The following is a 12,358-nucleotide window of genomic DNA, read 5'->3' as shown; positions in this document are numbered from 1 at the left end:
GGCGGGGGCGGGGCGCACGGACCTGAGGAGGGGAGGGGGGGGCATACCTCAGAGGCTCCACAGCTCGGCTAACGAGGCCAGTGTCTTCTCAAAGTCACACATCACCGTATAATATTCTGCGCTCTTAGGCACCTACAGCGTGTTTGTGGCGCTAATAGTGATTTCATAGCGACCTTGTCAAACTTAATGACATCCTTCGTCTTTATCTGCTTCATCTTTAATATGAGCCTCAGGCCAAATGGTTGTGGCAGCAGTTGCATTTCATATCTTAGAATATTTATTTTTCATTAAGCAGCCGCGAGGAAAAAGAAATGTGATAACATCTGCGCTAAGGCATTTTTTTCATTTCATCTACTGAATGAAATTACATGAATATATGCATATACATTTATTGTGTATGTGTAAAGGCCCATCATATCTTTGTCCATTAAAGTAACCTCACACCACCTTTCTCTCCAGGATCGCCTGGGTCTTATGCAGTCATCATTCTGTGAATAATCTTCACCCTCTAAAAGCTGGAAGGGTATGTCTTGCCTTCCCTTATGTGATCTCTTCCTCTTTCTGTTTTTCCTTTCCTGTCAGATATCTTTCATTAATTATTTCATTTTTGTTTCTCTAGGCCATAGAAGTAACCTCTAATCCCCAACCACAAAGTCAAACACGACAGAGTTGGATTGGAAGATGGAGGGGGAAGACATGTCAGGCAGGGCGGAAGGAGTTAAGAAGGAAATGCAGCCAGGTAGAAGTAAGTTGGGATGAACGTATAGATGCTGTCTGCTCGTTTTGCAGCCTGTTTACCGAGGTTCATGCTTAGAGTTGGGTACCTGATGAAGAGAGCAATACAGCAACTGATTTGGATGATGAAGGGTGGGGGGAATGCAGCAAATAAAGAGGGGTGCAGGACTCAAAATGCATGAGGGAGGGAGGGGAGTGGAGTCAAAAGAACGTGGGAGGCAAGGAGAGAGGGATGGGGAAAGAGTAAACTAAGTAAACAGGAATGCGTGATGGGGGGAGGAGGCGGTTGCTGTGGTGACTAAGAGAAACCAGAAAGCTCCAGCAGGAAACGACCTGTTTCTCCTTCATTTTGTCTATTTTCATCACGACACACAAAAAGAATACACATGCGCAGCTGGCTCACGGCAGAGACGCACACACACACACACACACTCATGCATAAATGCACACAATGCTTGACACACAAATGCGAATATGCATGCACACACAGGCAAACTCTTCCACTGTAATGTCTTCCTCTCTCGTGCTATCTTTATACACTCTTTCTCTCTCCCTCTCTCAGCACAGTCCTTTCTACCTCTGCAGTGAATGAGCTGACCTGACAGTGCTCCTCCTCTGCACTGAGTGCTGTGAGTCTCTCTCTGAATTATTTAAAAGCTGGGACCCCCACAAGTGCTTGTCTTCCCCTAACACCCCTTCACGCTCTCCTTTTCTCTCTCTCTCTCTCTCTCTCTCTCTCTCCTTTCCTCTGTCCCGTCTTCTTTGGTTGTCATTCTGTCTTTTGGTGGTTGCAATGTTCTGTCATATCAAGGAAACACTTTGATTAAAAACATCCACGTTTGAGCCAGGAATCACAGACTGTTAAATAGTGCAAGACAAAACGTATGAAATGATTTCTTTAATTTGCATTTTGTTTCTTTATACTTCTTCACTACATTTCAGAGGTAAATATTGTAGTATATTTTTATACTGTAATATTTTTTAGAGAACCGAAAGTAAATTGCAAACTGAGATGTTTCATACCAAACACATGATCATCTTATAAAATATGATGTTAGGCTCTCACACTAATGGACTGCCTCAGCTTGATGCAACATCAAAATGCTGCTTACAAGTAATGACCACAGCAATAATAACCAGCTAACCATCACTGACATGTCAAACAATGACTTCATACATACTTCATTTAGGTACAGTTTAATATGAACCAGGTCAGTGGCAACACTTGCTGTTTTGTAGCATAATTTTGACATTTTGCTGAAAATCTCTCTGTAATTATATGTATTTATGTAGCACCCTGAAGTCTGTGTTTTCATATTGCTATTAATCTTTCAAGTACTGTACTTAAGTACAGTTTTGAGTACTTGTCCTTCACTTGAGTATTTCCATTTTCCGCTAATTCTTACTTCTACTCTACTATATCTCTAAATTTCTCTATATATTCTACTTTTTTACTTCATTTATTTGACTTCATTTATTTATTAGTCACTTTGGAGGTATATTTTAATAGTACAAACTATGATCATATAACTATGATAATATTACAGAATAAGACATCAGAAGACATTTATATCACCTTTAACAGTTTCAATATGAACACATTAATGCGTCAGTAGTTCTGATTCAATATCTGCAAGCCATTCCAGATAACAAACATTTGTACTTTTGGAACTTTAAGTATTTTGATATGAGTAAGTATTTTAATGCTTTTGTAACTTTGAATGCAAAGCTGGTATTGCTATTGCTTACTATTAACAAAAGAGCTAAATTCTTCCACCACTTATACATTATACATTTGTATCCAGAATGTAAGAGATTTTGTAGTGAAATTATGTATATCATATGTTATATGTTATTAGATGTTCAGCTATGAACCCAGTGTTCATGTAATGATGCAGCTTTCAGAACCCCGATGGGTTTTTAACTGGTTCATTTATCTTAACAACTAGGATCACTTTCTTAGCCCATAAAAGAAGACATAATTCTTATTATTATCTAAACTCAAACAAGCATTTAAGTTTTAGGATAGATGGTTACCAAATGCAACGGTTCCAAAAAAATAAAAAAAATAAAAAGACTGACAAGCACTGCAAGAATCATGTGTCCAGCACCCCGGGCCTCTTGTTTGTTTTGACCTACTTTGTGAGTTAATTAAGAGAATATAGAAGACTAACCACAACAGATCACATGGATGGAGGGAGGGTGGTAGTTAGTGGTGTCTGTTGTTGTATAACATGACATTTGTGACACACTGCTGGGTAGCATGATGACCAAGAACAGGGATGACTTCTCAACTGGAAATGCCTGGGTTCAAGACCATGCAAAAGCAGGCCTTAACATCTACCTTCCTGAAGAGTCTGTGAGCGAGACTCTTACTGGACCCTGGACCCGTTTGAGGAGGTGTAACAAGATCTGTACCAAATCTGCAAAATCTGCTCTGTGAGCTGACAGTAATGGGAGTGAGTCACTTTTTAGTTACTAATTTCCTGCTCCTACTATGACATTACATGTTGCTGCTCTCCATTCACAAACCAAGCTTCTTTGGGGGAGCTGCAATGCTACTATGGCCTCAGTTATTCATAGCTCTTTTCATATTGCAGCCTGTCTCTCCTCCCTTTCCTCCTTCCCCACAGAGATGGCCCTACCTCACTCTAACTAATCACCATGGCAACCTGGTAATCCCTGAACAGAAAATTCTGACTCCCTCATACACAGACATGTACACACACACCAGAACTGCATGCACACACATATATGCACACATGGGTACACACTCATACATGCATACACACTCAGAGATACTCATGCGAAGCAATACACTGGTGTTTACTGGTAAGACATATCTTACAGCAAACACATGTTTCAGTGCATCATTGTGTGGATAAAGCCTTTGCATTTTGTGAGATGCTTCATGTGTGTGTTGGAGAGGATTTAAATACACCACCTTTTAGGTTGTGTGTGTAAACGCTGTTTGTGTGTATACATGCATGTGTGCTCATGTTTGTCTGTATTTGTTGACTACAAATAGGTGAGTGCAAGTGCATGCAGGCTGAATGTGTATGTGTGTGTGTGTGTGTTTAACTGTAATTGATTTCACACTCAGGTCAGTGGTTTTATGGCTACAAGAGAAAAGCACACAGATTCAATCGGGTTAGTTTCCCATCTCTGTTTCACTGCCTTTTTCTCCCTGAACCCTGATCTGGATTTTTGCCGCCAGCATGTCTATTAATAACACCCTGTGTCCACAGTTAATATGAATTTGATTTTATTTACTGAATAAAAGTCTTGCAACAAATAACACACAGGCCACATCATTGTGTGGTTGGTCTGAGACAAGATCTGACAATATCAATCAATTGCTTCATACATACATCATTTATGCATAGGTAAATTTTAGGGAAAAGCAGGTCAGTTCATTCACAATAAAGTAAGCCCTCCCATTACACTAGCTCTAATTATCTAATCAATAAAGCTTTTTTTCTTGACAGACAGAGTGGTTGGCAAATGAGTCTGATTTTCAGGATAGATCAATAGGCTGATTGGCAGGTCAGATGGATGAATGAATATACTCTGAACAGGTGTATTGATCTCACAGGCCACGCCTAACTAGATTGCATGGTGATAATTGATTATGTCAGCAGCTCGCTGTAAGGGCATCCCATGAGGTCATTATAATCCTCTCCACTTCCTTCAGATGTCTGATTGATTATTCTAAGTGCAGTGCTGCATGTGCATTGTTTCAGGTATCACAGAAATCAGTTTGGTTTATATGATTCTGCTCTGTAAAGGCAGTAGAGCAAATACACCAGGCTTGTGTATAATCTTGTGTAAATTTGGTAGGATGTGTGTGTCTTGTGGATTCCCATTTAGTGAAAATTAACAGTATAACAATGTGATCAGTGGTTATTTTAGTGTTTGACTTTCACCACTAGATAATGCATGGAAGAGATACAACCATAAACTCATTAGGGTAATACACAGGACAAATCCAAAGTAGCATATCCTTGGGTATGTGTGTTCACACATAGTATTAACAAGTTAATGTGGGAGTCTTTGTGCCTACAAGTGTAATACACATCTCTGTACATCTGTATTTATGTCTCAGTGTGTTTGTTTGTCCTTTATGTGTGTTCAGTGCGGCCTGGGCACAGGATTCTGCAGGGTCATGTGCTCTGCTCCAGTGAAAGGCAGTCTGTGCGTGCAGTAGTGGTGGACCAGCTCGGGGATACTGGAGAAGACACAGCTACTCTGATCCAGGGTGAAGCCCAGGCCCTTAATGCTCTTAGTCTGGGCCACAATGATGTGCACACAACTCTGACTGGTCCTAATGCAAAAAGACAGACAGAGCCAAAGACACACAAGATAAAGATGTACTGTCAGAAGAGACAGGCTTGCAAGTAAAAAACGAGCAGCAATAATTACAGTTAAGAGCTATAAGATGCTGAAGGACTGAAACATTATATAGATGAGGTAAGTTAAAAAAAAAAAATCTCTCTCTTATCTAATGAGGCTGTGCATATTCCGAGTTCAGTGGATGTGTAAATGGGGTTAATGATGTGGACTCTCAAATGAATGAGCAGCGTACAACAAATGTGCACTCAGGCACATGCACACACACGCACACACACGCACACACACTCGCGCATGCACACACACTCACTCACACAGTTACAGCCTTCATCCTAGAGAACCTGTTCCTGGCACACTTATCAGTAGCGTCTACTCCAGAAATGACACAGGTTATCATGCATTAACACCTTAGAGATATCAATGCCAGTTACTAGAGCTCCTTTGTAATTCCTTAAAAAATAACCAAATACAGACTCAATCACTAATTTTCAAGCACAATGTTTCCTTTGTCAACTTGTAACTACGCAGAAAAGCTGAGGTTGTGATGCAGCAAAACAAAAGTAGGTAAAAATATCCCTATAAATAAATATACATGTTGCATTATATTGTGATGGATGTGTTGTATTCCCGAGACACACGCACACACACAGTCAAAGTAAACACACATACAGACGTTCACACACTCACTTCAGAGCAATGGAGTACTTGCTGGTTCCTGATTCGCTGTCTCTCACCAGGAAGCTGGCTTCCCTGCAGCGCTGCAGCTGAGCCTCAGCCTGCTGCCGACTCACACTGCCATGGTACCAGCTTGGAGAGGCGAGGGAGGGAGGGGGGGGAAGGTGGAGAGATAGAGAGAGAGAGAGAGAGAGAGAGAGAGAGAGAGAGACAACAGATCAGTGACATATAGCACAGTGACATATGGAGATAAGTCAGATGTCAAGTTAATGATAGGCGATGGTGAGACAGAGAAAAAAAAGAGAAAGAAACTGACAGGAGGAATGACATGCACCAACACCAACAGAGATTCACTGCTGTCATTAATCAGACAGACAGATATACACTGAGGACTGAATAAGTTAGCTGTGTCAAAGGTGAACTTGGGAGGGCAAAGAGATAAATAACGTAATATATGTGGCTGTGTGTCATATCGAGGGCGGCCTGTTAGGACGCGCCATGGTGACAGCAGCAGTGGCCACAGGTTAGAGCCATTTATAAACGGCCTGTGTGTAGTCTTGATGCTTGGAGGCAAAACACACTGACATTCAGCATGCTGAACTTGAGCCGAGCAAATGCTAACATGTTCCTCACATGTTCCATGATTTGAAAAGAAAGGACATTCTCGATGAGGTAAAGAGAGCAAGTTTATAGTTAAAAGGAGTCTGTCCTGTCTTTTCAAGTCCCACCTCAACGGTGCACCTCCCTGTAGCGTTTATGTTCAGCACCTCAGGGTGTCCTCCACCCGGCTTATGCTGTCAGTGATAAATGCCAAATTTCACTTAAAATTTTATTAAGTGCCAAGTGTGAAATATATGTGAGGTTTGGGCCAAGAGGACAGCCAGTCTTTGTAGTGTATTTGACATTGTGAGTGACCGGATCAGATGTTGAAAAAAGTCTGCTTGATTGCTTTCCAACTTGCGTGCTATGGGACACTGATTTTCAAGCAGAACTGAAGAGGGCGCTGTTCTTCCAGAGTTTCTTATGAACACAGATGGTAAAATGCCAAAGGAAAAGAAGAAAATATGTATGTGTTAACTCTTTACAGTCATAACAAATGCAAGCAGAACAACACAGAAAGCATGCAGGAGGACTGGGCTTACTCTGCAGAGTTGATCACATAAGCACTTATAGTACACAGACATGAGATAAAAGAGATCAAATGTCTCAACTCTCATCTCATTTATTTAACACTTTTAAATTCTGTCCTGTGTGTGCTGTGGACCACAGAACTGGAAGAAAACTGTTCAAACCCATCTCAGATTTGTTTTCTGTATACAAATTTACAATCTCACTCCTTATATGTTAATTATTAACAAATTATTTATTATTTAGACTAAGGTACTATATTTTGAAATTTATGTGTGTAATTAAGTGTTTAATGTAATAGTTTCCCACATTATTAGGGGGAAGAGAGAGATTCTTTTCTCCCTCTATCAACATATTATTTTGTTGGTGGGGTCTGTTGTATCTCTCTTGTAATCTTGTACAATAATGTGACATTTTAAATATGTTTTAATATTTTCTGTATCATTATTAGTGATTGCTACTGAGATGTTTTATTTGCTTTTGCTTTTGTTTGCTTTTTTTGACAATGTACCACATCTGATGTATCTGAACATGCACAATCATATCGTGCACATGTTGCACACTTGCCTGATGATGACTTGACACAGTTGAAACGTTGCCTGTTTCAGTCCAATAAGGTTTAGGAGCTGTAATCCAGCGATCATATTTTTCCCTTACTGAAATGTCTAAACATCATATGCAGCATTTCTCCCCTCCCTCCTCTGGATAAGTATGTCTACTCCTTACCTCTGCTTCTCCAGGGGCAGGCTGGGGTCCACTTTGGCTGCCTCCCCCTCTAGTGGGGCACTGGGGGAGGTAGGAGACGGAGGGGAAAGTTTACTAGGACTAGAAGAGGGTGACAGTGGTGAGAGCTTGAGGGTGGGGAATGAGGGAGATGAGGGTGTGAGAGGGGAGAGTTTAAGAATAGGAGAAGAGGGAAAGGAGGGAGAAGAGGATGAGGATGGAGAAGATGGCACAAGTGTTTTATGGTTCCAGTTCTTCTGTCTCATGGTGTGTTGCTGCTGCTGTTGTTGTTGTTGTTGCTGTTGCTGCTGCTGCTGCTGCTGTGGGCGCCCGGACGTTGAAGTGTTCTCTTTACTGGGAGAACAATCCACTGCCTCGAACTGAGCTACAGGAAGCAGGAGAGACAATATAAACCTTTCATAATAAAACTCTGTCAAAGCATGCAAGGACTACCAAAGTAAACATATCTCTGGAAACTGATTCAACAGGATTGTTGTGCTTCCTCTGTAAAGCAAACACAATATTGTTGCGGCATTGCTGCACTCCCCACCCCCCCACCCTCCCGTCCGCCCCACCCCCACCCGTGGGCCCCTGCAAACTACCCTTACCATTATCCCTTTCTCCCTTTCTCTACCTGACAGCGCTCTGACAATGTCCTCCTTCCTCCACTCCCAGGGCAGTTCATATTCTCCAGCAGGACGGACATCAGACTCTGGCCGTGTGACAGGGATCCACACCCCCTCACGGTCGCCTTCCAGCCCACCCTCATATGGGATGTCGTAGATGTTTGGGGGCATGGGCTTTCCATCTTCTCCCTTTCGCTCTCTCTGGCCTCGGTCCAGCAGAACACACACTTTCAGGAGGTCTTTGGAGCCCCGTCTACGAACCTCTACAGCAGAAAGGTCATGCGATTAGTTAATGGTGGTGGGATAAATATTTCCACAGTGCAGAGACAGAAATCACTGTTATAGAATTACTGACTCAGCACAAGATGTGTTTTCACAGCACGATCTCATCAGCATGATGTCATACCACGTTTTTTAGATGAGCTACTTTCTAGGCACACATTGTTTGAATCTCCTCTTCTGTTTGAGCTACCATACATCAAATAACCTCAAACAAGTTTAAATGCATAATGTTTAACTGCCTACAGTACTACCTACAGTGTTCACAATACAATACACTAAAATAAGCATGTATTGAGCACCATTAAATCAACAGTGAACTCTTGAATTCCAGTGTAACCTTTTATTGATTCCAAATCAGTCCATCGGTCCAAAGTTTACAAAAGAAAAAACTTTAAAAAAACACATATACAAGACATGAGTGAGACTGGTACATTTGTCCAGCAACTCAAACTAAATCCTATGCTTGTTAGATTGTTTTTGGTTTTTATGGTTGGATTTTAGTAAAAGCAAAACAAAAAAAAAAAGCATGGGATCCCAAACAGTTTTAAACAGAGACTGTGGACTAATTCCACTGTGATTTGATCACTAAAATGTGTTTTATGACATGTCGCTTTGGGGAAATTTCACTTTTTGTGTTCCTTTGCTGTCTGACAGGTAGCCTGTGTGTCTGCACCATTGTGTGACCAAACAATGGAGCTACAGGAAGAAAAGGTCAACACAGCCACCGATTGGCTGGCTGACGAGGCCACTTCCTGGCTGCTGGGAAGTGATTGGGCAAGACCAAGGGGGGGACTTGCAGGTTTTGGGAAGCGGTGGTGGGGGTCTTTCGATTCTCTTCACGCATAAGATACCATAAAGTATTTTGTGTGTATGCGTGTATGACCCTGTGTGTGTGTGTGTGTGTGTCGAGGGGGGGCACTGGGACCAACTTCCTATCAAGAGAACAGGGCAAAGGAAACAGAGGCAGGAGACAGGAAGTTGGAAGAGGAAGCTGCACCCATTGTCCCTGCACAACACTGTTCCTATGGCAACCGCCAGGGGTGGGAAGTCAGCAGAGGGACTGAGGGTCTAGTTTGGCTCTAAGTCCCTTTAAAATGGGCCTTTAGCCTTTGGCTTGTATATGATTTACACAGATTAATACAAAAATAATACACAAAGAGGGTAAGTAAATGTAGCTGCCAACTGACTGCAGTTGCAGTCCAGCCACTTCACAAATACTGAGTGCATGATGATATCAGTGAGGCCTGTCAAATCTCATAAAAAGCTATGCTGTCCATACATCATTATATTTTTAAGACGTATTGTACTCTACTGCTTATGTAAAGGCAAGACTTGGCTGTTGTGTCACCATCATTAGAATTTGTAATTTTGATCATGTTTTCATGTTTCAATTGCTAGCAAAGCACTGAATTAATGAAAAACAGGTTTGAAATATATGTGGTCAAGCTGAGATGGATGATGACCCTGACCTCACCTGTGATGATGACCTGTGCATCGTAGGGCTCCATGTAGCCATCATTCACTCCAGCTCTCTCAGCCTCCCTCTGCTCCTTGGTTTTCTCTGCATCAAAAGGATCTGCGTAGTCCTCCAGGATAATCAGCTGTGAGAAGGAAAGCACCCATCAGAAAACACAATGTTCAGCTGCACTGCCTATTCAAATGTTGCTTTTACCTGGGAACAACAGAGCAGGTGGAGGGATGGGGATCTGATACAGTTTTGTGTGTGTGTGTGTGTGTGTGTGTGTGTGTGGTGTGTGTGTGTGTCCGTGTGTGTGTGTCTGTCCGTGTGTGTGTGGTGTCCATGACAGAGTGACAGGTAATGGAAGGACAAGCAGAAATCCCTGTGCAAAGAGGTCAGTGCATTGTGTTTGCCTGTTTGATGAGACACAATGCAGTTTCACTTCATTGTATTCTTTTGAGAGCGATGGAAACTGAATACATAGTTTTGAGGTGGGAAGGGGAAACACAAAGGAAACCACTGACCTCAAGCCCGCGATGAAATTAGTTTCTTCCACTGTACAGCATATTGACTTTTAATCTGTATGCTGCTATATAAGCGCTTCTATCTGGTTTTGCTTCTTTCCAAATAAACAGCAGATGAAACATGAAGATCAGTTGTACATGCGGTTTGCATTAATTGTGGTTCCAAGTTACTCACCGTTGTTTTAATGTCAGACCTTCCCTTTTCGTTCTCAGACTGCTTCTGCTCGCTTATCCCGTTGAGTTTGGGAGTCTTGTCTTGTTTGTCCACTTTGATCATCCTGCTGATGTATGCTTGCGCCAAACTGGAGGTCCTCACCTGACGATTCTCATCTGATGTCCCAGTCTCGACCTTGGAGTTCTTGCGACATTTTCCAGTTGTGAGACTGTCCCAGACTGTCATACCTGAACCAGCACTGTTACGACCCAGTTCAGTAGCCGAATTTTTCCTGTTTCTCCCTGCCAATAAACCCCCCACTCCCCCATCTCTGCGCTGATTGCCTTTCAGACTGTCACGAGAGAACGAGGGTTTGGGTCGAGTTTGTGGACCAGATTCAGAGGCCGAGCGTACCCTTTCATTTCCGTTCTTTAGGTTGATCGGGAAATCTCTGAACCATTTTGCCATGGCTGTCAAGATATTAACAATTTTCACCAATTTTAAAGTTAACAAACCAGCTGTTTTTTATACTTTTTATCCCTCATTAGCTACCTCACTACAACTCAGCAGCTCCGACTTTACGCACAGATATTTACGCACGCCGCGGTTGAAGTTACTGTGGTTTCAAGTGCGAAGAGTCGCCTGGTCAACAAATTCAGCACTTCATGGTGCTGAACTGATTTCTAGCATCTGAAACTTCTGGTGCGTCTTGGAGGTCACTGGCCAGTGACTCTTTGTTGCTGTCACCCTGCACCTGTAGTAACAACTATCCCTGCAGTTTGAAAAGTAGCTTCTGGAGAGCGTAAACTCGAAAGAAATCGAAGTTTTTCTTTGCACCCAGTAGAGATCCCATTCCCGGAGCGTGAGATGATTCGTCCAGTCTGTCGACCAGATCAAGTGAAGAGATGGAGAGGAAAGTTGTGTGCGCAGACTGTGGGATGTCGCTGGAGTTTGGGGAGGGGCTGTGTGTACGGGACAGGGAAGGAGTTTTACTGTAACAATTTCAATGGACACACAACAACATCCTTCTGAAAATCTCAAAAGTTTAACTGTAGTCGGTCTCCTGCCAAGACGCCTGACAATAAGAAACATGTAGGTCATTATCTGACATTTACAAGGTATTGCACAATTATTTAAGAATTTGGAGTTTTGTTTGTGTACTTAGTTTTTGTTATTTTCAATGCACAAGTCTGCCTACAAGAATTAATTTTAAGATGAGTAAATGAGTAAATGAAAATTGAATTAAATTGTTGTTTTTATTGTATATTTTAGTCCATATTTAACAAAGAAAAGGTTAGTTAGATCAACCTTTTCCAAAGTGTCCTGGTCAAAATACGCGACAATAACTAAAGCCAAAACTAAGCATGCTGCAAAATCAGAATCAAACTAACAAACAAAAATCAAATTCAATTCTAAAATCCTTAACATAATCGATGTAAAATTATATGAAAGAAGGCAACAAGAAGCAAACAAGCCAACTTGTATATTAAACCAATCCAAGAGACATTTGTATAAAATAGTTTAATAATAATAACCGTATGATAATACTGTGGGTCATGCACTTGTAACAGACTGACCCTTGAAGATGCTGCTGAACCACCAGCAGATGGGTGCGCCATCTATTGGTAAATTGGACAAACAAACATAATGGGGAACCAATCTGTATTCACTTTGCTCCGTCACTGATCCTGAAAAAGCGTCG

The 12,358-nt window shown here is 41.8% G+C and overlaps 1 protein-coding gene across 1 annotated transcript; it reads right to left on the bottom strand.

The window, feature by feature from the left end:
• Positions 1 to 3,983: 3,983 nt before the first annotated feature.
• she (Src homology 2 domain containing E) lies at positions 3,984 to 11,581 on the bottom strand. Its single transcript, XM_046400239.1, has 6 exons — positions 10,678 to 11,581; positions 9,994 to 10,120; positions 8,246 to 8,500; positions 7,615 to 7,996; positions 5,773 to 5,892; positions 3,984 to 5,059 (listed from the first exon to the last, which is right to left on the bottom strand). Exons 1-6 carry the CDS (start codon positions 11,122 to 11,124, stop codon positions 4,867 to 4,869), a joined length of 1,524 nt encoding a protein of 507 aa, XP_046256195.1. The 5' UTR covers positions 11,125 to 11,581; the 3' UTR covers positions 3,984 to 4,866.
• Between the last annotated feature and the right edge of the window lie 777 nt (positions 11,582 to 12,358).

This window comes from Scatophagus argus, chromosome 9, assembly GCF_020382885.2.
Source record: "Scatophagus argus isolate fScaArg1 chromosome 9, fScaArg1.pri, whole genome shotgun sequence".
In the NCBI taxonomy this organism is placed as follows: domain Eukaryota; kingdom Metazoa; phylum Chordata; class Actinopteri; family Scatophagidae; genus Scatophagus; species Scatophagus argus.
Note: the sequence above shows the minus strand (reverse complement) of the source record. Positions and strands in the feature narration are given on the sequence as shown.

Bases quoted from the DNA above. Each gene is read 5' to 3' on its own strand.
- she (XM_046400239.1), bottom strand. From the start codon at position 11,124: ATGGCAAAATGGTTCAGAGATTTCCCGATCAACCTAAAGAACGGAAAT. The intron at 10,121-10,677 runs GTGAGTAACTTG...TCCTTCTCACAG, and splicing joins GGTCTGACATTAAAACAACG to CTGATTATCCTGGAGGACTA. The intron at 5,060-5,772 runs GTGAGTGTGTGA...TTTTTGCATTAG, and splicing joins AAGTACTCCATTGCTCTGAA to GACCAGTCAGAGTTGTGTGC.